The sequence below is a fragment of the Ursus americanus genome, chromosome 3, assembly GCF_024610735.1.
Source record: "Ursus americanus isolate L20-20 chromosome 3, mUrsAme1.1.p, whole genome shotgun sequence".
NCBI lineage: Eukaryota > Metazoa > Chordata > Mammalia > Carnivora > Ursidae > Ursus > Ursus americanus.
Window position 1 is genome coordinate 43,965,429 of NC_142129.1, and position 21,459 is coordinate 43,986,887.

A 21,459-nucleotide genomic window follows, 5' to 3' on the forward strand; every position below is an offset into this window, starting at 1 on the left:
GGCCGCCTCTAGCTGTTTGTGATTATAAATATATTTTTGCAGTCAAAATCCTTGTGTATACACTGGAGTCTACTGTTGGGTCAAAGTGCAGAACTGGAAGAGTTGCATATATTAAAAATTATGTGACATTGACAGATTATACTTCAAGTAATTATGATGATTTTAACTCACAACCAACAATGGGTACGTTTTTTTCACATTTTTACTATCACATTGTATTACTAAACCTTTAAATACCTGTGACCCAGAACCACAGTTGATTATTATCTATCATGTTTCTGTGGGTTGACTCAGCTCAGCCATGTGGTTGTTGACTGGATTCTCTCATGTGGTGGCAGTTAGATGACATCTGGGCTGGAGTCATCTGAAAGTTTGACTGGGTTGGACATCTACGATGCCTCACATGAAGGCTCATTCAAGGCTGTCCACCAGAGTGGACATGCTCATGTGGCTTGGGATTTTCACAACATGAGGGCTAGTTTCCTAGAGGGAATGTTCCAAGAGCAAGTATGTCAAGAGCCAGGAAGCAGCCAGGTGGGTTAAGGGCTACACACTGGACATAGCACAGCGTCACTTCTGCCACAGCCTATTGGTCACAATAGTCCAGGTACCTTCATTTTTGAAGGAAGTCATCTTTCCAACTTTGAGTCAAAATTCATTCATTTATATTCATAGACACATACATACATAAATTCATTCAGATATACAATCTGTTTATATATATAATGATTCATTCATTCATTCATATATAAATAAAAGTAATCCTTTTCCCTTTCTCCCATTAATAGAAATAGAACTAGTTTTACTTATTTTTTTTCTCAGTCCTATTTTTTTCTTGGGTTAATGACACTGTTTTTTTTTTGTTTGTTGTTTTTTTTAAAGATTTTATTTATTTATTTGACAGAGATAGAGACAGCCAGCGAGAGAGGGAACACAAGCAGGGGGAGTGGGAGAGGAAGAAGCAGGCTCCTAGCGGAGGAGCCTGATGTGGGGCTCGATCCCAGAACGCCGGGATCACGCCCTGAGCCGAAGGCAGACGCTTAACCGCTGTGCCACCCAGGCGCCCCAATGACACTGTTTTTAAAAGTAATAAATTATATTTGCTTTACTTTAGTTCAGATTTTCTCCATTAGGCTAACCTTCACCCATCTTACTTTGCCCTGTGAATTTGAAATTAATTGTAGGTTAGTGCTTTTGCCTAACTCCCCAAATCATTTTTTGTAGTGATTGGGGTGACTTACATGATATCAGCAGACCTCTTAATTGAATGTCAAGGAAGGCAGTTCCTATAGGCACAGGGACCTCCAGCTTCATTGAGAGGCATTCAATTAGATGAAAACAGATGCTTATTTTTGTCTTATAAACCTCAATGCAGGTTATGTGGTAATTACTTCGAAGAGCAGGATAACAATTTATGTAATCAGCAGGACCCTATAATTACTAATGCATAATTTCTAAACAGCATTTAGCAAAATGAGGCCCATACATACACTTTGTAATGAAAAAGATGTGTTTGACACCACATTAAATTAAATTAAAAATTTGCATATTTTCTTCCAGGAAATGCACTAGCTTCATCTGCTTTAGTTTGCTTCACTAATCCCTGTCTACTTTTAGCTCTGTTATAGGATCATGGAAATGCTGAATCACAATGATGGCTGAATGGGAGCATAAGAATGAGGAGTAGAGAAAGCCCTCCTTCTCTGCTGTCTAGGATTCTATAACAGGATTCTGAGAGATTATTTGGAAAGTAACATCTAGGTAACTTGTTTCCATGGAGGGTTAATATGAAGGTCCTACCATCACTTAATTTAGAATGTAAGGGCTAGCAGAAACCTTAAAAAATTACCTCCATTTACCTAAGGCCCAGTAAAATGATATGACTTTTGTCACATCAATCAGTTGTCAGAAGGAGTTAGAAAGTATTCACTCAGTCCCAGTCTTATGTGGAATCCCTTCCACTCTCCTGGTCAAATCACACAGAGTTAATCTGAGACAAACCACATACTGCATCAACCCCAGGGATATGGGACATACCTGTAGTAAGTCATTTGAAATTTACATGTACATTGCCATTGCGAGTAGGTTTTTAGTAGTGGTAGATAGAAATAGTAGTGATAGTAAATAGCAGCAGTAGTAGCTACGCCATTTTCTGAGGAGAATTTAAACTCTACATATTAAGAAAGTTGAGTACTAGCTATTTATGTGCTCTTTCTGAAAGGCCATTGGTGACTTTGCAAACCATGATAAATCTTACCTGTAATTCCTGATGTCATGTCAAGAGGATTACCAGTCTCTTCTTCAAAGCTCTGGACCTGAGACACCAAAATACATCAATCTCATTAGGAATGTTTTCATAATAAATTCACTTCATTTATTTAATCTACATTTAATGAGTGCCTCCTGGCTACTGCTAAGAGGATTAACCATGACTTCTGACTCAAATAGCTTACAGTCTGCTGCAGGCAGGTGGCACGTACAAGGCACTCAGGATAAAGAGTCAAAGAACTAAAGGAGATCAGGAGGGAGAAATGGGGAATCACTTCTGGGTGGGAGGAATAGAGACCCTGTCTGGAAGATGTAGCATCTGAGTGAAACATAAATAATAATAATATTATTATTCAAGATTGTTTTTTTATCCTAAAGAGCTTTAAATATATTTGGAAAGAGCAAGTTATTTTCCACATATAAGTTTATCTAAGGGATTTATTTATGACTTGGTAAATTTATGGAGAGCAATTCAGAAAATTCACAACTCAGTTGCTCTACAGAGCTTAGACAGCTCAAAGTAAATTGGTTTTCCAAACTGATAGAGCAGAATTTATTTTTAAAATTCTTTTCAGAAATTAATAAACACTACTCTATTGAGAATATAATTATGAATAAAACAAAATAATAAATATTTCTTTACAAGTAATAATATAGATTACTATAGGAGCTGGATAAAAGTTAAAGAAGGTAAGAAAACAGTTACGGTTAATATTTTGGAGTGTGTTTTGCAGATTTCCTTTTTAATATGTTTTTTCTGAATATAGTTATGTAATTAAAGCTCTTCACCCAATCAAAAATTTTCACTCAAAACTTAGAAGGGGAACTTTTGTCCCACTTGTAAGATTTCTTTGAAAACACCACTTTTAATGACTTCACAAGAGACCATATTTGGAAGGTACATTAATTTACTTAATGGCTCCCCTAATGTTGGAATGTTTTCTGAATTTTGCAAGTAAAAGTAATAATGGTGAGATGAGTATCCTTGTACAGAAATCTTTTTCTACATGTCATATTATTTCTTTGGACTGATGTTTGAAGAGTGAAAGCTGAATCAAAGGACATTTAAACATTGTGGTACATGTGGCCAAAAATGACTTTTAATTCAGGCATAGACACCACGAGGATATATTGCTCAGCAATGTCAGAACAACTATTTATTCCTTCTTTTTAATCCTTCATCTCTTTTCTTCAAAGAAATTGCTTTATACTTGTAATTAATTAGACATACTTCTACACCTTATTTTTATTGGTTTTGTAACTCAAACGAGTGTTCATCATATAAGTTTTTAAGGACAATAAGGAAATTCTTTTGCTCTGATTATTATCATGGAGAAAAGCCCAGTTAGTGCGATGTAAATTATGTATTCATCTGTCAAGAAATAACCCTCACACAACAAAATCCCAACAATTTAAAATGAAAACCAGATGCATTCTTGGGTTAGTCCACCTAAGCCAAACTTACTAATACATTTTTAAAAATTAAAAATGAAGAAACAGTTACTAATTTTGGAAACATTTGCCACCTAATCAGGATGCCCATTGGCATTATTTAATAATACGGGCAATATTCTCACATATGAATTCTAGAGAGCAGGATCTCTGTGTGGAAGTGAGAGGAAGATTAAAATGCTTGATTGTGGATATCAAGAAGCATCCTACCTTGACTGTAAGTCAATTTACGATTGCAGATGCTTCATTAGTATTAAATTCTCAATATGTTTGGGAATTAAAAAAGAAAGGAGCAGACTCAGTTTTACTAAGTAAAATTAAACACAAAAATATGTTGATTTCTGCATTAAAAAATTATGCACAATTTTCTTGGAATCATAATTTTGAAAAGTAAGCCAATATTGCCAAATTTAGCCTTTAGTAGGGTTAGGGAAAGCACCATGGATTGATCTGGAGGCAAATTTTGGCCAATCGCAGCTGAAATTCTGATAGCTAGATATTTAAGGACATTGGCTCATGTTTTAATGCCATGAAAATCTGCCAATTTCACACGTATTTTTCATTTCTTATAATTGGATTTTTAAATTTGCCATTAAAAAATGACTATTAAATCTGGCATTGGCTCCTGTTTAAGACGAAACCTACCCAAGCTTCATTTACTCATCCATTGGTATCGAGTGAAACAAATATTTTTCTCCCAGTCTGTGATGAGGATGTAATATTTAAAGTATATTTTTTAGAAAAACAACATTTAAGTAGTGAGCTTCTTTTACATTGTTTTGGGGGCTCTCTCTGCCTTAGATACACAGATAGCCTCTCACACACACAAATCTGGGCAAATATTAAAGAAACACCATAACAAAGTTGGCTATGTAGTTCAACAGAATATTCCGTTACTCTATGGATCCACCACAGAATAAATTAATTTTATCAAATATTTTTCATGTTGACTTATTCATTCATAAATATTTACTGAGTGCCTACTATGTGCCTGAACACAGGTGAGTTTGTTTCCTTTTATTTTGGTGTCTGAGTTTCTTCCCACCCCCACATATACTACTAGACAGCTTTTCCTTGAATAATGGTCTTTTAAGAATATTTGAAGTGTACCATGAAAGAATTAACACACTTTTCTCAGTCCTTTTTATGCTGAATATGATATTTATCTCTCCCTGTACTCTCACATCTAGAAGCCATCCAGTGGACATTATTTTCCTCTAAGTCAGTCTAGCCCGAAGCATAGAAAACTTTGTAAGGGGACAGTAGCGTCCGTGGGGCATGCCAACAGGCTGGAGATGGTGACATTTCTTGTTTGGACCGCAGATTTTCTTGATATTCTTTATAGCACTTTAAAGAGTAGTTTGTTAATTAAATAATCTTTGCAAGATTGAATTAAAAGAAAATAATTTTTCTTAGTGCCACCTCAGTTTATCTTCAAATCAGGGTGCGAGACCAAAGGTCTGCTTTTTCTCCATTTGTAATTTTTATTCATTTGTAGGCTATTGGTTTACATTCAGATTAATATTTTAAGGTTCTTTTTAAAAATATTTTAAGGTTCTTGAAATCATTTCTGACAGAAGACACATACACATATAAACATATATACATAGATATTAGGATCATTGACAGCTATGTATTTTGAGGCAAACTTTACCTCTCTGTGGGATGGGAGGGGCTACCAATAGGCATATTCACCTACTTCCTCTTCTTTTAGGGCTATGGGTCAGCCTTACTTCCCCCAAGTTCCTTGGTCCTCTCAGTCCCCTGGCTGGTTAAGAACCTCTCTTCTTGCTCCTCAAATATTCCAAACAGGTCTAGAGTGACATAAATTTCACCAGTAGAGCTGGCACTCTCCCTGCATATTACTGGTTTCTGTACCCATCCCTGCCACTGTACAGAGGTTCCCTTAGAGGGTGGAGTCTGCCCCCCAGAGCCCATCAGAGTGCCTTGCATATCTAGGGCCCAAAGGAAAGGTGGGCCCACCTTGGGATTTGAATAAGAATATCCTGCCCCACTTCTGGATAATTTACGTGATAAAGGGGAAAATTTTGCTCTTTTGTTCTTCCTTGTCATTATATTAAAGAAAAGAGAAATGTGTGAAAATGTGTATATATGTTTTTAATAAAAGACTGAGGAGTGCATGTGGGGGTGTCAACTAAATGAGGGTGAAAATTAGCATGAGTGAGCGAAGGTAAAGATGAAGGAGCATATTGCAAAATATGTGACTATATATATATATATATATATATATATATATATATATATATATATATATATATATATATATATATTATTGACTGACGTTAGCCCTTCTCCCAGTCAGGAGAGAAAAGTGTATGGGGTTACTGGGCTCTGATCCTGGGTGGATGGGAAATGAATGGTGTGGAGAGGCAGTGTGAAGAGGCACGAGTGGGGAGAGGGTCTGTGAAAGTGTAATCTTTTTCCTATCGCGTGTTTCACGCCCTTGTTTTAAGAACAGAATGTATGGTGATCAGGCTGCACAAGATGTGGTAAAAAGGATGGACTGCGTGAACTTCAGTCAGCCCACAGGACCCATGCCAAGGGGTGCTGCGCTGCCGTGCAGGCCAGGGAGAACCAGAAGTGGGAGAACTACCCCTACGCCTCAGCCTCAGATGCATTCATACTTTTCCAGCATTGACTCATGGCAGCATAGAGTGAGGCAGACAATGACAATGGCTTGGGCGCCAGAAGAAGGTGGGACCAGTCCCAGAAAGGTGTACTGGCCTAGGAATGAGGCTGACACGGAAAGTTCTTGGTGCACAGAGTGGTGAATATATGTATGTGCAATGGAGGTCAAGTTATGTGAATACTGACAAATTCCAAAGCAAGCAAACAAATAAAATACTAGCCCTATAAAGTCGAAACCAAACCCAAGTCCCTACTTCTTTGCCCAAGGCCCTGCATGAGGCATCATGGGGGAAATATTTCCAAGACACATCTCCTTGAGGACAAAACCTGGTCACCAAGGAGCTGACAGACCAGCGGGGGAGATGTCATTGACACACATGTACAGCCTTTGCCATATAAGCTCTCCCTACCAAGGCTGTGAGAACCCAGAGTGGAGGTGGTGGCCAAGTTGCATTGAGTGGGAAGTAGCTGAACTGACCCTCTAAGACGGTGAAACAAGGTAAGTTAGAGAGTGGCTGGAAGCATGCTAGAATGGCCTGAAATGTCCTAAACTAAAAACAGAAGTTTGGAACAATAAGATATAACACTGCGGGGGTGAAAGAGTAAGGGGTCAACTGAATGTAGGTGGCAGAAAATGCCTTGGGGAGGGTTGTTCTCTTAGAAGTTGAGCGTGTAGATATAATACTGACCTCTTCCATTTCAAAGGAGTCTGGTGCTTCACTTGCAAGATGAGACAAGCTCTTGAGCTTGTTAGTTTGAATAGAGTTCACCTTTTGAGTTCTGTCCTTGACTGACCCCTCAGACATACAGGAAAGAGGAGCCCTCTTGGCCAGTGTGGATGAGCGAGGCCATTGCTTGCTCAGAAGAGCTCGGGGAGAATGACGAGGTTCCAAATCATCACAGGCTTGGAGAGACGAGTGCTCTGATGAAGGAGACAAATGACTTTGGCCATGGTTGTTTGTCACAACTGGTAACTCTGCTGCACACTCTCCTGATTTTGCACAGGTGATGGAAAATTTGCCCCTCATCTTCAGTGACCCTGACGCTTCTGGGCTGCAATCTCTCCTAATGCTCTGCTTTGAAGCTTTCTTGAAAAGTTCACCCATTCTTCTTCGATGTTCTTTGGCTTCACTCACTGAGGTTCTTTGCACATTTTCCCCTCCATCTTCCTCTTCAGCTTTGTTCTGCAGGATGTTAACATTATTCAGCAAAGATGAGAAGGCGTTGGCTACGTGGTCCAGGATCTCCAGCTGTCGGAAACGACCTGAACAATACAAGGAATGCAGAATTTTTAGAGTGGGTCTTTTCCATGAAACTGCATGAATGTAGTCAAAATTGAAAAGGTTGGTGACACGTGTGATTTTCAAGATGGGAAGGACTACAAGCTCTTGAAACTCAAGTTTTTCTCAGTACGTGCCACCAGTTATTATGCAGGTGATTCCCCAACATAAGGAGATGCCATTGTGTCATGGGAAAAGTGAACACATTTTATATTTAGTTAAATATGCATGACTGTATACACTCATCTATGCCTGTAGTTTTTATGTGTGAATCCATAAAAACTATAGGCGAGGATGAGTCTTAATTTAATCATATACATTAAACTAAATGGTAAAGAGTGAACCTAGCCCTTTCATATGAGGTGAACTTGTATATTCTTCCATGGCTTTAGGTGGTAGATATCCTAATCATCATTTCCACCATCGCCACTTATACCGTCACCTACTAGTGTGCAAAAGATCATGGAATATGGAGTCAGAAGGCCTGGATTCAAATCCCAGGTCAACTAATCCCTGGAAGTGTGATGTCAGAGTAAATGAATGAATAGAAATATGGTGCTTAGGGCCTGTGCCAAACACGTAGGAAATGGTCAGTTTCCTCATTTGGAGAATGAGGGTAATAATACCCATCTTATGTATCTCTCACATCTGTTGTGAAAAGCACAATGCTGTACATATATCAGTAGTTAAAGTTATAAATGTGTAAGACTCAGGATGGGATTATATGGTCCTCAATCATCCAAGAGAAGACAGTCATTAATGTGAAAATCCATTTGCTTTTTCAAATGAACCAGTTCCTCAACTTGTAAGTCTTTCTGGATGGTTCATTTAGGCAACACACAAGTATTGACTTCATTGGCATACGGAAGGGACCCAGTGCAGCTGGGAAAATTTGGGGAGACATTGCCACTTCAAAAGAAAATGGTGAAAAATAGTTTTGGTGTCTCCAGATAATAAAACCAAAATGATGAAAACAGAACACTTTGTTTTTATTACACAGCCTTTTCTCAACTTCAGTGGTAGCATGCTGGGTTGCATTGATCAGCAGTGGTCAAAGGCCACATTGGTGGGTAAGGACAGTGTCCTCTGTTCTGTTGTTTGCACCAGCCCTGCAATGCTACTGACTGTCCCATGAGCATATCCTTGTGTCTACCTGCTCCCTTCACTGGAAAGGGGAAGGCTATGTCTACTGATCCTTCAACTTAAAAAAGTGTGATGGACTTTTCACAGAAGGTTGTGATATTCTTAAAAGAGGAACTCTTGGGTTCTGGATATTTTCAGAAGCATTCTGATTACATTTTCCCCTAAATTCAGCTGTAGTTGAGGCTAATCTTTTATTTTTGTGAGCCCAAGGGTACGGATGAGTCATAACTGTACTTTTATGATTGTCCTATAGCAGATTTTTATACTTAGACTAAATATAAAATCTATCCATTTAACTGGTTAAGTCAATTCAGAGAACACGGTCTTGTGGCATTAGATGAGTGGGGTTTTTACTTGGGTTTGTTTGTTTGTTTGTTAGTTTTGTTTTTGCCTTTGGGAAGATTGAACAATGAACCAATTGATTCTCATCCCTTTAAGTTTGAACCTTTTTTATTGACTTTGAATGAGGCATACTTTTCCCTTCGGTTTTTAGAACAACCAACTAATCTCATTATTGCTTGTTTTACATTTGACCTTCTCAGTTTTCTTGAATCAAAAGTTTCCTGGTGTTGAGTGAGAAGTTACTGTGTATTATTAGCCCAGTGTTGATGGTGGAAGTAAGGGTGGGGCACAATCACAGGACTAGGGGCCATCTCCCAGGTCTTCTATAATCTGTGTGTCAATTTCATCTGTTTACTTCACAGCTCAGCTCAAACACTTCCCAAATAATGATAAGTGTTATTATTTTCTCCAAAGAAAGAACCGATCAAAGAACTCGCATCTCCCTATGGCTTGGAGGAGGAGACAACAAAGAATGACACTAATTTCTCCTAAAAGGTAAAGAAACATGGCATCGCAACATCTTCGGGGATACATACTCTTAGATATTGCATTGCTGACATTTTGAGACCCATTTCACCCACATGAAAATGGGGGAAACAGAGACTAAAATGAAAAATCTAAGATATTTGTTTGAGAAAAATACTTTATCTCCTTGACATTCATGAATTTATTTAAAGAACGTATTTCAAGAAACAATTTTGGCATTTTTCGCCAGTCCAGAATTCTGCAAACTCTATCCCATGGAGATGTTCTTCAATGCTCCTCCAAGAAGGGTTTTGTATCTAAATGCTTTTGAAAATGCTGCCCTGCACCCTCTCGAGGAGACCGAGAGTGCGCTTCGGCATAGTAAGCAAATTCTGAAGTAAATAAACCTGTTTTACCTCAGGCATCTTTCCCCCAAATTATTTGAGCACAGTACACACACTCTCTAATCCTAGTAATGTCCTAGAGAAAAGCATTCCATTGACCACCAGTTGGGGAAAAAATAGCAGCATGCATGATAACTAAGAGATTTAGGCATAGTTAATCCAAAAATTTGGAGATGTGACAGCTTAATACCTATCACTACCTACCACTTACACCTCATTTTGCAATTAAGAAGAGTTCTAAGCCTCAGATATGAGGAAATTAAGGTTCTACCTGTGACTGGTGATAAGCTTTGTGAGATCCCGGTTCCTCTGCCTCCGAGGTATGTGGTTATGGTATACATTAGTGCTGTTCACTGGTATTGCATTTTCTTTTTTCTGGACATATGGTAAGATTGCACATTCTCACCCCTTTGGAGTTAAGTGTGGCCGTGTGACTGATTTTAGCCAATTAAATAGGACTATGAAATCAATGGGTAAATTCTGAGCAGAAAGAGGTAAGAGTCAAGTATGATTCTCCATTTCCATCCTGTCTCTGTCATTGCAACCAGTGACATTCCAGATGTCCACACAGGAGGACAACATGGAGCAGATCGCCTTTCCCCCAAACGCTCACATGAACCTGCAGCAGACACGTAGAGTGATCAAGACGTACACATTTCTTTTCTAGGCCACTGCAATAGAGGGGTGACTGCTACCGCTCACATCTTCCAGAGAGTCACTTCCGATACTGTGGCTCATCTGGCCACTCACACTCATCACTGAGATTCGGAAGCCACGCAGCCCCCACTTACCATACAAGTCAGGATTCTCAAGGTCCATTCGCTGCTTTTGAGCTTCAAGAAAAACCCGGATGTTGATTCCTCTGGCGGCTGAGCCACAACCCAGGAATCTGGCTGGGATTTGTGTGCAGATGTCTGGCTCATCTGCACCAAATCCCAGATCCAAGAGAATCTCCACTGGATCTTTTTCCCAAAATTCCAGCCATTCAGGAATGCTGTGGGAAAAATATGAATATCTTTATCCAGTAACAGTTCACTTAACAAAATCTGTTTTTCTTTCCTAGTCACCTTGCCACCCCCTCCAATCTTCCAGAAATTAAGTGAAAGAGGAATCTAAGTAGACAAATAGATGTTGCATCTACCAGAGCTCATACATACTTACTTCAAGGATAGTCCATCACTCCCACTCAGCGTCTGCTTATCTGTACTTTCTGTGCAAGACCAATGAGTTTATTTATCTGACTTTCCATTTCATAATAGGCAAATGTTAAGTTAGATAGGGCAGGGAGATTCTGGGTCAGAAGTCAGAAGTGATACACTGATAGCCACAAGAAAATGGTAGTTCATGGCAATATGAAAGCGAAGGGGGGGGGAAGAAAACCCTGTAAACAATAGAACTCAAAGATACAGACGTAGTGAAGAGAAGGGCCATATGCACCCCAATGTTCATAGCAGCATTGTCCACAATAGCTAAATCATGGAAGGAGCCGAGATGCCCTTCAACAGATGACTGGATTAAGAAGTTGTGGTCCATATATACAATGGAATATTACTCAGCCACCAAAAAGAATGATTTCTCAACATTTGCTGCAACATGGATGGCACTGGAGGAGATAATGCTAAGTGAAATAAGTCAAGCAGAGAAAGACAATTATCATATGGTTTCTCTCATCTATGGAACATAAGAACTAGGAAGATCGGTAGGAGAAGAAAGGGATAAAGAAGGGGGGGTAATCAAAAGGGGGAATGAAGCATGAGAGACTATGGACTCTGAGAAACAAACTGAGGGCTTCAGAGGGGAGGGGGTGGGGGAATGGGATAGGCTGGTGATGGGTAGTAAGGAGGGCACGTATTGCATGGTGCACTGGATGTTATACGCAACTAATGAATCATGGAACTTTACATCAGAAACCAGGGATGTACTGTATGGTGACTAACATAATACAATAAAAAATATTATTATAATAAATAAATAAATAAATAAATAGTTTCAAAAAAAAACCCCAATAGAACTCAAAAAAGAACGTTTTTAAAGAGAATCAGTCTGGGGGCATCGTCAGCTACACAGATCTTTTGAGGCTATCACTAAATGCAGACTCCAAGGACTGATACTTGCAAGTAATGCTTTTTGGTCCCTAAGTAGGATTAAAATATGTTCTGTATTTTCCTTTTTTTTTTTCGACATGGGTGAGAAATAAGAAGTGCTTTCTTCAAATTGTTCGGCTCAGATTTGGCACTTAAAATAATAAACTTTGGTTATCTGGAAATTATATTTATGTATACCAACTACTTCCCAATTACTGACCTTCTCCTTGATGACTATGCTATTGACCTTTTAAAACTCATGGACGGTATGGGAAGCAGAACTTTCGATAAGGTTTTCCTAGGTTTGCTCGGCTCTTTTGTTGCAAGTTTCTGTTTGCCTCTACTTTCCATGCAACACTACGTAGCTTATTTGAGATAGTTTGGATGATTTACTTTCATGACTTCATCGTTTAAATTGGATTAATTACAATTCATTTATTTAGCCATTCACACATTTAACAACAGCCACCTGTAGTCTCACTGGGCAGGCCCACTTACCACACATTACCCAACATCACGTTCACACTTTCTTGTGTGACAAAGAGATCTGGTGCTTTGGCTCCTGATTCAATCAAGGAAGAAAAGATAAGCCAAAAATTCTTACTGCAGAGCTTAAATGGCTCAGCTTGGATAGCCTAATCATTGGAAACAACTGGAGAACAGGGGTACCAATCACTTGATACCTTAAAATAATAAAATTTCAAGGAAGAAAAAAAATTCCCGCGAGAAATCTAAATTGTGTATGAAAGATTTGATTTGTGATCGTATTGACCTCATTGTACAAATATTTATCCTGCCCGTTTATACAAATATTTACTGAACATCTGTCATGTTCTAGGCTCTCTGCTAGGCACCCATGGCACAAAAAAGAACAGGGACATAGTTCTGCCTTCCAGAGGTTCACAGCCTCATATCTAAGAATGTATTCATTGATTGATTTGTCACTAAACATATTTTTAATATCATTAACTCTTATTTATATTTAATTATGCAAGAAATACCTAAAATATATTCATCTTGTTAAAAAATTACTATATTATACATAAAGCTCTCTTTCCCCTTAGCTATTACCCCCACAAATCCTTCCAGATATTTTTCTGTTACATATGTTTTCTAGTTGTTACCGGATCACTCTATACATAGTAGCATACTCTGTATCTTTCTGCATCTTGCCTTTTTCCCCTGAAAAATATGACTGGGAGGTCATTCTAGGTCAGTGTATATAGTTCTCTCTGCCTATTCCTTTTATCACTGTATAGAATTCCAAAAAATGGGTTGGCCAATAGTTTGGCCATCTCCCCATTGACAGATATTTAGTTTGATGCCACTGACTCGTGTACATTGTGCCTGCAAGTTTTTTGAAAATCCTTTATTCATTCTCTCATCCATTCATTCAACAAGTTATTTCTCAAGTGCCTATTTATAATTTCATGAACTCCATTGTCACACCGAATGATTTCTCTGGATGACAGGTGCCTGGAAATCACATACCTTTGTGGTATACTTGCAGCAGAATAGCCAGAGTTGAAACTGGTCCCTCTGGAAAGGGTGGGAGTCTCTGAAAACGGATGCAGAGATCTGCAGTCGGGGAAAATACCAACGATGAGATGTGTTGATTTAGATAGTCGCCTGGGAGATCATTGTGAATCTTTCCCTTCCAGAGCAAACATTTGCATTTCCTCCTCATTTCTAATAATCCCATAATGGCCGCACCTTTGAAGAAGAGAGAGCATGCAGTGGAGAAGCTGCTTCTCTTTTCAAGAGTGTTGCGTTACAGAAGGTATGAGAATTTAAGTGTTAGGTGCCCGCCAGTGCTCATTATAAAGGTGACAGAACGTCTCACTTTTGACAGATGGCGAATCATTGGGGAACCTTTCAGGAACACAGCTCTGCTAGGCACCAACGTTCCGAAGAAGTTAAAATTGTGTGATGAAAGAGGTACGGCGAGCAGGCACTGAAGTGACTCCGGATTAATTCCCATAACGGTGAAGGATTCCACATTGCACGGTTAACAATCTCTAAATGCTGTCTCCAGGGCTCCCGCGGCCATCCATGTGCAATAGTCACCGACTCCTCTACTACCACAAAAAAGAGTGTCACTCTATCCAAATAGGCCTGCATTGCAAGTCATTTGAAAGCACTTCCCAACAGAATGAGGCCCTGTCGTGGTAGAGTTCAATTTTATAGAGCTCGGATATATAGCTTTGATACATCTAGCCTCATCAGTCATAGCAGCCAGTTGGCACAAGATTGGAATTAATCAAAGAACACAAAGTAGATATCAAGTTTCCCTAGGAGACCAAGTTATCTTAAATTTGCCTTAGTCCTTTTCCCACATTCAGTCAGAATAGCTGGTCCTTGTCTCTTTGTTCAATTGCTTCTCTGCGTTGAGGCAGAGAAAGTGTATGTTTCTGAATAATAAAGACTCTGGTTTTAACAGATGGTTGAGTTTGCTGGGAGCCCTGGAGAGAGGCAGAAGATATCCTTTTATTTGTTGCCTCCCCTCAGTTTGTATGAAGCCTGCCATATTTCTGTTTCATTCTGGGTTTGAGGATCACGCCATACTTTGCAATGTTCAGCAGAGCCACCCAGAAACTGCCCTGGCCTGCGATCCAGGAGAATCCCTGGATAGTCACGTTTCTAATCAAGCCACGAGAGCAGGAGTGAGTCACGGACCTTGGCTTTCATTTTCCTCTTCAACAAAAGGAGAAAGTTGCCTGAGAGATTTTTGGGGTCCTTTAGGGCTCTCTGATTCTGTGAGCAGCAAAAATAGCTCATCTGCTAAGAGGGAAAAACTATGACAGAGTGGCATTTTGCTTGTGACTTCGTGGGAGTCAGAGGGATAGAGTGCTGCATATTTGGTTTTCAACACGTCGATATTGTCCTGAAAATGCCAGGGTAGCTGAGGCATGGGCGCAGAGTTCCCAACCTCAGAATGCTCACAGTCTATGGCCAGTGGTTTAGAAACCAGAGTGTTTCTCAGAATCATCTGAAGGGCTTGCAAAAGCACAGATTTCTGAACCCCACCTCCAGATTTCCTGACTCAGAGTGTCTGGGATGGGGCTCAAAAATTTGCAATGCTGTTAAGTTCTGAGGTGATGCTGTTGCCACTGCTGTTAGGCACTCCTTTGAGATCTAGTCCATCCTCTCGCTGCTTTCTACCTGAAACATTGGAAATCTTATGCACAGTTGACCCTTGAACAACATGGGGGCTAAGGGAACTGACCCCCCGACACCGTCAAAAATCTATGTATAACTTTTGACTCCCCTAATACTTAACAACTAATAACCTACTGTTGACTGAAAGCCCTCCTGATGATAGCCGATTAGCCCATATTTTGTATGTCATAGGCAATAAATTGTTCTTACAATAAAGTGAGCTAGAGAAAAGAAAACGGTATTAAGAAAATCAAAAGGAAAACACATTTACAGTACTGTATTGTACTTATAAAAATCTGCAGAGTGAAACAAGTCAGTCAGAGAAGGACAAATACCATGTGATTTCACTCATATGCGGAATTGAAGAAACAAAACAAGTGAACAAATAAAGAAAAAAGAGATAAACATAAAACCCCCGACTCTTAAATACAGAGAAGAAACTGGTGGTTGCCAAAGGGGAGGCGGGTGCTGGGATGGGTGAAATAGAATTAAGAGTACACTTATCTTGATGATCATTGAGAAATGTATAAAATGGTTAAATCGTTACATTGTGCACCGGAAACCAACATTGTATGGTAATTATACTTGAATTTAAAAGAAGTCTGCATATAGGTGGACCCACACAGTTCAAAGCCATGTTGTTCAAAGGTCAAACAGCGTGGTGATGAATAACATTGACAATGTAAGAATACGAATGCAACTGTTCTATGAACCGGTCCTTCTGAACAGTTGTCTTACAGTCAATGCCTTTTATGCGTGTGTTTTAATTAAATTCCTTCCCCACCCCCACGCCAGCATTTGTTGATTGAATTTGCTCACTCCTTTATGATATTGAAAGAACCACTATTTCTCTCAATGCTAGTGAAAGCATTCTAGGTGCTGTGGCTAAACCAGTGGCAAGATCCCAAGATCCATGGCATTATTAAGAAGTCTCCTCACTTCCATTTCATTTATGAAAGATGTGGCTGTAAAATACTGGACTGGAGCCATGTGGGTCCTGCCACCTACCTCATGTAGTCCTTCACAGTCATGTGCACCATTCCTTGTTCATGCAAAGAAACTGCAACAAAGAAAAGAGAAGATGAGCTTAATTTCTTTTAGGCACATAGAAGATCTGGTCCTCAAATGAATGAGGATGGGATTGATTTCCATATCTGAGATGGTATCAGCATGAGGTACAAGGCATCTCTGTAGCGAACAAGACAGAATGTAATTAATGGCTAAATTGTGTGACAACCACTTGAAGAAATGTACTTGTTCAGTTGAGAGGGAAGTCGGTGGCAAATGAAATAGTCAGCAAAGGTTTCATGGAGAAACCTGTACTTGTCTTGGATTTTTAAGAATGGGTAGAATTTGATGTATGGAAAAGAGGTGTGGCCAAGAGCAGAGAGTGTCTGTAGCAAGTCTGCTGAGATGGTAGGGCATTTTGAAATACTCACCCGTGGTCCACAAGGTACAGGAGCAAGGGTGGGGACAGGGAAATAATACATGAAGGACCCAGCATTTGTTGAGCAACTGCCATGCATTTATATCTCCTAATCTTCACGACAGTCTTAAATTTAGGACCTACCCTGATTTTTCAGTTGAGGAGTTGAGTAATGAGCCGGTGATCATGCAGTCAAAAGTAGCAGGTCTAGGAATGTATCATTACCTTGTTTATTGATTATAGCAATGATAGTTACTATTTATTCAGCATTCACTTTATAGGAAGCAATGTGCTAAGCGTGTTGCATGCACCACCCCTTTTAATTCATACAACAAATCTATGAAATAAGTATTACGGATCCCCCTTAACAGAGAGGCAACCTGAGGCTCAGAGAGATTAAATACATTTCCCATGGCCAGCAGGATGCCACAGCTTATTTCTATTTGTTGCTGTTGTTTCTTTTCAAAACACCACATTGCCACAGAATGTCCTGTAGCTTATTTGAAAACCAGAAAGAGGAGTTTATACGTATGTGTAGGGACATAGCTTTTGAGCAAACAAATAAATGTGAGAGAGATGACGCCGAAGGTCCATTTGCCTGGTTAGCGGTGCTGAGGACAGAACGGAGGAGCTAACTGTTGGGCGGCTCCTGAACGAGCCGTGGCAGCCTTCAGGATCTGTGTCATGATGTAACGCTGCGGCAGACGTCTGCACGGGGAAGCATTCAGAACACGGGCCAGTTCCTCCGAAAGTTCACCAGCCTTCTCATTTCCTCCCATGGTGGCTTTCCTGGGTGTGAATGTGCGACATGCATAAAACTGGAAATGTCGCCACCCAGCACTCCCATGAGAAAGTCAAGTTTTTCACTGCAAGAAATATATGCAGGTGGGGGAGAAATTTTGGAAAAACAAACCTAAATGATTGAAACATACGAAAAAAAAAAAAGGTTGAAAATAACAAAAAGCTCTTCAGTCTGGAGCCAGAGTTCCTGTCTGGGTAGGAGACTACGAACAGATCTCTAGGTATCTGTGAACTTGTCTCTGGGTGCCAAATTTTGGGGGTGGAGATAAGAATACGTGTAGTTTGCAGCTGTTTTTTCAAAGGCTCAGTGACCCTGCTGAATGGGAAAGGAACACTAGTCTAGAACGATAAAGACTTGAGGCATATCACTGAGGTGAGATCTTAACTGAGCCCGGAATGCACAATGACAATTTTAAAAGGTAGCGAGATCACGGTTACGATGAATGTCTGCCCTACAAAACAAATAGAACTCTGTCCAGAAAAGTCATAGGGAGTAAAAAATATAAATCCATCACGGGCCTTTCCAGCACTGGGACCAAGCTGTTGAGAGTATCACAAGACAGTTCTCAAACTATTATTCCTTGCCTGCTGGAGGGTTTGTTGGGTTTTGGTTAGTTCAGTTGTTGTTGTTTTTTTCCACTTCGTTAATTTGTAAGATAAACTTCCTGGGCTTGTCAGGGTTAGGTCCTTGTTCCCTTTGCCCGTTTTCAATAATGAACCTGAACTGAGAGGCACCAGCTGGCGGCCCAGTTCTCGCCAGCCCTGGGATTCCTTGAATTTCCTTAGAACTCAGAAGATACAGCCCCATCGGTCCAGATCTCCTCAGGGAGCAATTTGTCGGAGCCCACGTGTGCTGCAAACCTCTGCGGTCTCCATCCTGCTCGCTTGGTTCATTAGTGGTTACCTGCCGGGCTCCCGGGAGCATTTGAGTCCGCTACCTCTGACCATGACAAGAATCTGACACCTAGGGCATGCCATCATGGGACAGACAAACTGCTCCTGTTACCCTGCTTTTCCTCAAGCTTTGTGGTCACCATGCTCCAGGCTGCCCCAGGCAGAAGGTGGAACACCTCCGAATGGGCCTGTATCAATCCCATAAGGCCCTGCCTGCTAGGGTCTCCTTACGTCCTTCTCGCTTCTCCAGTGGCTTGGTCTTGATATTTTCCCCAATTTTTTTTCCCCTTCTAAGATACCCTTATTAGGTTTTTAAAACCAGATTTTACTCTTTAAAGGCAATGGTGGATCGAGGAAGAAAAATAATAATAAGGTCCTCTTATCCCTAAGGCTCATAAGGGTTGGTCTGGAAGAGAATTAAAGCAAGAAAAAAAGTTCTTTGCTCTACTCACTACATCCCATTGCATGGGTTAAAATGCCAGTTCTGATTCCCATTTAGACACTTGAGTCTCCAGCCACCCTCCCTACTGTTAGGTGGACTTCTGCCATCTGAAGCAGCAGACACCGCACTTAACCCTGCAAAATGTATTACTGGAGAAGATGTAGTGAGATATGCAGAAGGCACTAATTAGCACCTTTATTGGCTTAGAAAGCATTTTTTATTTTGGTTTTCCTAAGCATTTCTGACTGATTCATGGAAGACATTTGGTTCTTTGGAATATCGTCCAATAGACTAATCAAATTACATTTTCACAGGGCTCTAAAATAATAGCATTCTGCAGCTTTCTGTATATTTAACTCCTGCATGACCAAGATGCTGAGTAGAGGCAGTCGGCACAGTTTGTCTCAGTTTGCACATGATTACAATCTATGTTCTTACAAAAGGAAAGATTCTTCGTTGTCCCTAACACTCAGGCTTAAAACCATAAAGCCAGCTGTAATGCTTTGCTCTTCTCCACCCCCATATCTGCTTATTTTCCGGATGCAGGTGACTCCTCGTCTCTATTCCAGCGCCGAGCCCAAGCCCTCATGACCTCAAGCCTGAGTTCACAACATCTTCCCAAAGTGTGCACCTTCTTCCTATCACCAGGATAAACACTGGAATCTGTCATCTCTCTTCTCAGAAACCATTCATAACTCAGTCTAGTAGAGATGGCAAGTGTGTAACATGCCTGGTTCAATCCCCCAGCGAGGCACCTGTGGCGGCTATCACTGACTATTCATGACCTTCTGTTCAGGTGAACAAAGATAGGGTCTCGAAATCCTCCTCAACACAGACCCCAGTTACCACTACCCCTCCTTTGACTGGTACCTGAGATGATCTTAAGACATCAAGTGTGATTCCCTCTTTCCGGATTTTAAGGCGTGTATAACCAGACAACACCCTATTTACGAGAAAAATTTCCACCTTTGTTCCCCAGCACGAAACCATTTCTCTAGTCTGACCACCTTCTCTATGCTTTCCTGCACACATTTGGTTTCCTTTTCATTCTGTGCCTTTGTTCAAGCTCCTTGAACCAAGTGACATTGTCTTCCTTTGCCTCTTTGTTTTTATCAAAACCATATCGCTCTTTGACTAGCTCAAGTCTCTCTTCTTTGAAGATTTCCCAATCTGACTTACATCAGCTTCATTATGGACCAGTTTTACTAAGATCTTTTGTTGACTAGCTTTGGGGAAATCAGATGTGTTAGAGATAATTCCTACCTCAGTGGGATTTACAATTTTGTTAGTGAGGCCGCTCATATCCCTAATAATTTGAGGCAGCACGGAATGAGTGCCATATGGGTAGAAGCCACCCTGGATGTGACTGGTGTTCAGAAGAAAACTTGAGGCTCTTAGTGCAGGAGTCAGGAAGGGGCCTTATAGAGAATGTAAGCCATGACCCAGGTCATGGCTCAAAAGAAGGGCAAGAGGAGAACAGAACAGGAAAGACTTTGAGACAAGAGGCATTAGAGGAAGAAAGATGAAGCATTAGGATGGCAATGAAAGGGGATAAGACAAGAGGGTCTTGTGAAACATTGGTACAACGGCATTCAGATTGCAATGGTCCTGGGAAGTCAGAGGGACCTAGGTAAGAGCAGGAACCACGCACCCCACATCTTTATGTTCTCCACTAGCACAGTGCTTTCTTTTCTTTTCTCTTTTCTTTTTTGTTTTTAAGAGAGAGTGAGGTTAGAGGGAGAGAGAATCCCAAGCAGGCTGCATGCCCAGTGCGGAGCCCAACACGGGGCTCCATCCCACGACCCTGAGATCAGGACCTGAGCTGAAATCAAGGTCAGATGTTCAACCAACTGAGCCAGCCAGGCACCCCTCCACTAGCACAGTTCTTGGCTCTGAAAACTTTTGTTTGATAAGCATTAAGGGACCATCTACTATGTTTAACTGGACTTATATTGACCTCAACTTATAGGCCACAGATTTTAGAATTTGATTTTGTAAGTTCTTATTTAATAAAGAACTGGAAAGACGTAACTTTATTCTTCAAGGATCTCCCGGGATTGGAGAAGAAATATCTAAATCTTAAAAGGACAAATGAATTAACCACCCATCAACTAATCAATGGTTCCAAACCAATCTTTGACAAAAACTGTTTTGTTTTTTTTTTTGCTGTAGATGTTGGATCTGGTTTTTTCCCTCACAGTTATGTTTGGCTGTGTTATTAAACAAGTGCACGTTATATAAAGCCTCCCAGTGACACATGCATTTGTGTAGGGGTCTGTCCCTGCAGGGTAACTCCAATGCACTCTCACAGGGCAATGGTGCCAAAGTCTAATTCGTTCCTCAGTGGTGGGAATGGGCTTGTCGAAAACCAGCTCCTCTCCCCAGGCTTTCTTATACACGATTTTAATATGGAATCTGGGATTAAGAAGAATCAGCAGCCTGAGAAGACAAATCTTCACATCCATGACCATGTACTCTTTAACCCCCAATTGACCCCAAAGAGTTCTGACTGTCCTATTGTGTTTCTGGTTACAGGAAGGTCCACGGATCCTCAGTGAGCACAAACTGAGAATCAAACTTGTGTTTGCTTATGCCGTTGGTGACCCCTGCAAGGAGCTGATCTGCACCCGTGGTGGTGGTTCTCAGAAAA

At 40.4% G+C, this 21,459-nt stretch overlaps 1 protein-coding gene across 1 annotated transcript in view; it reads right to left on the bottom strand.

The window, feature by feature from the left end:
- The window catches only part of ITPRID1 (ITPR interacting domain containing 1), a 72,477-nt gene that overhangs the window by 45,007 nt on the left and 6,011 nt on the right, over positions 1–21,459 (bottom strand). The window contains exons 4-8 of the mRNA XM_045792167.2: positions 16,255–16,306; positions 13,579–13,665; positions 10,795–10,997; positions 7,059–7,633; positions 2,258–2,315 (exon numbers count right to left, since the gene is read on the bottom strand). Coding sequence (XP_045648123.2) covers positions 2,258–2,315; positions 7,059–7,633; positions 10,795–10,997; positions 13,579–13,665; positions 16,255–16,306 — 975 coding nt within the window. The remainder of the gene's footprint in view (positions 1–2,257; positions 2,316–7,058; positions 7,634–10,794; positions 10,998–13,578; positions 13,666–16,254; positions 16,307–21,459) is intronic.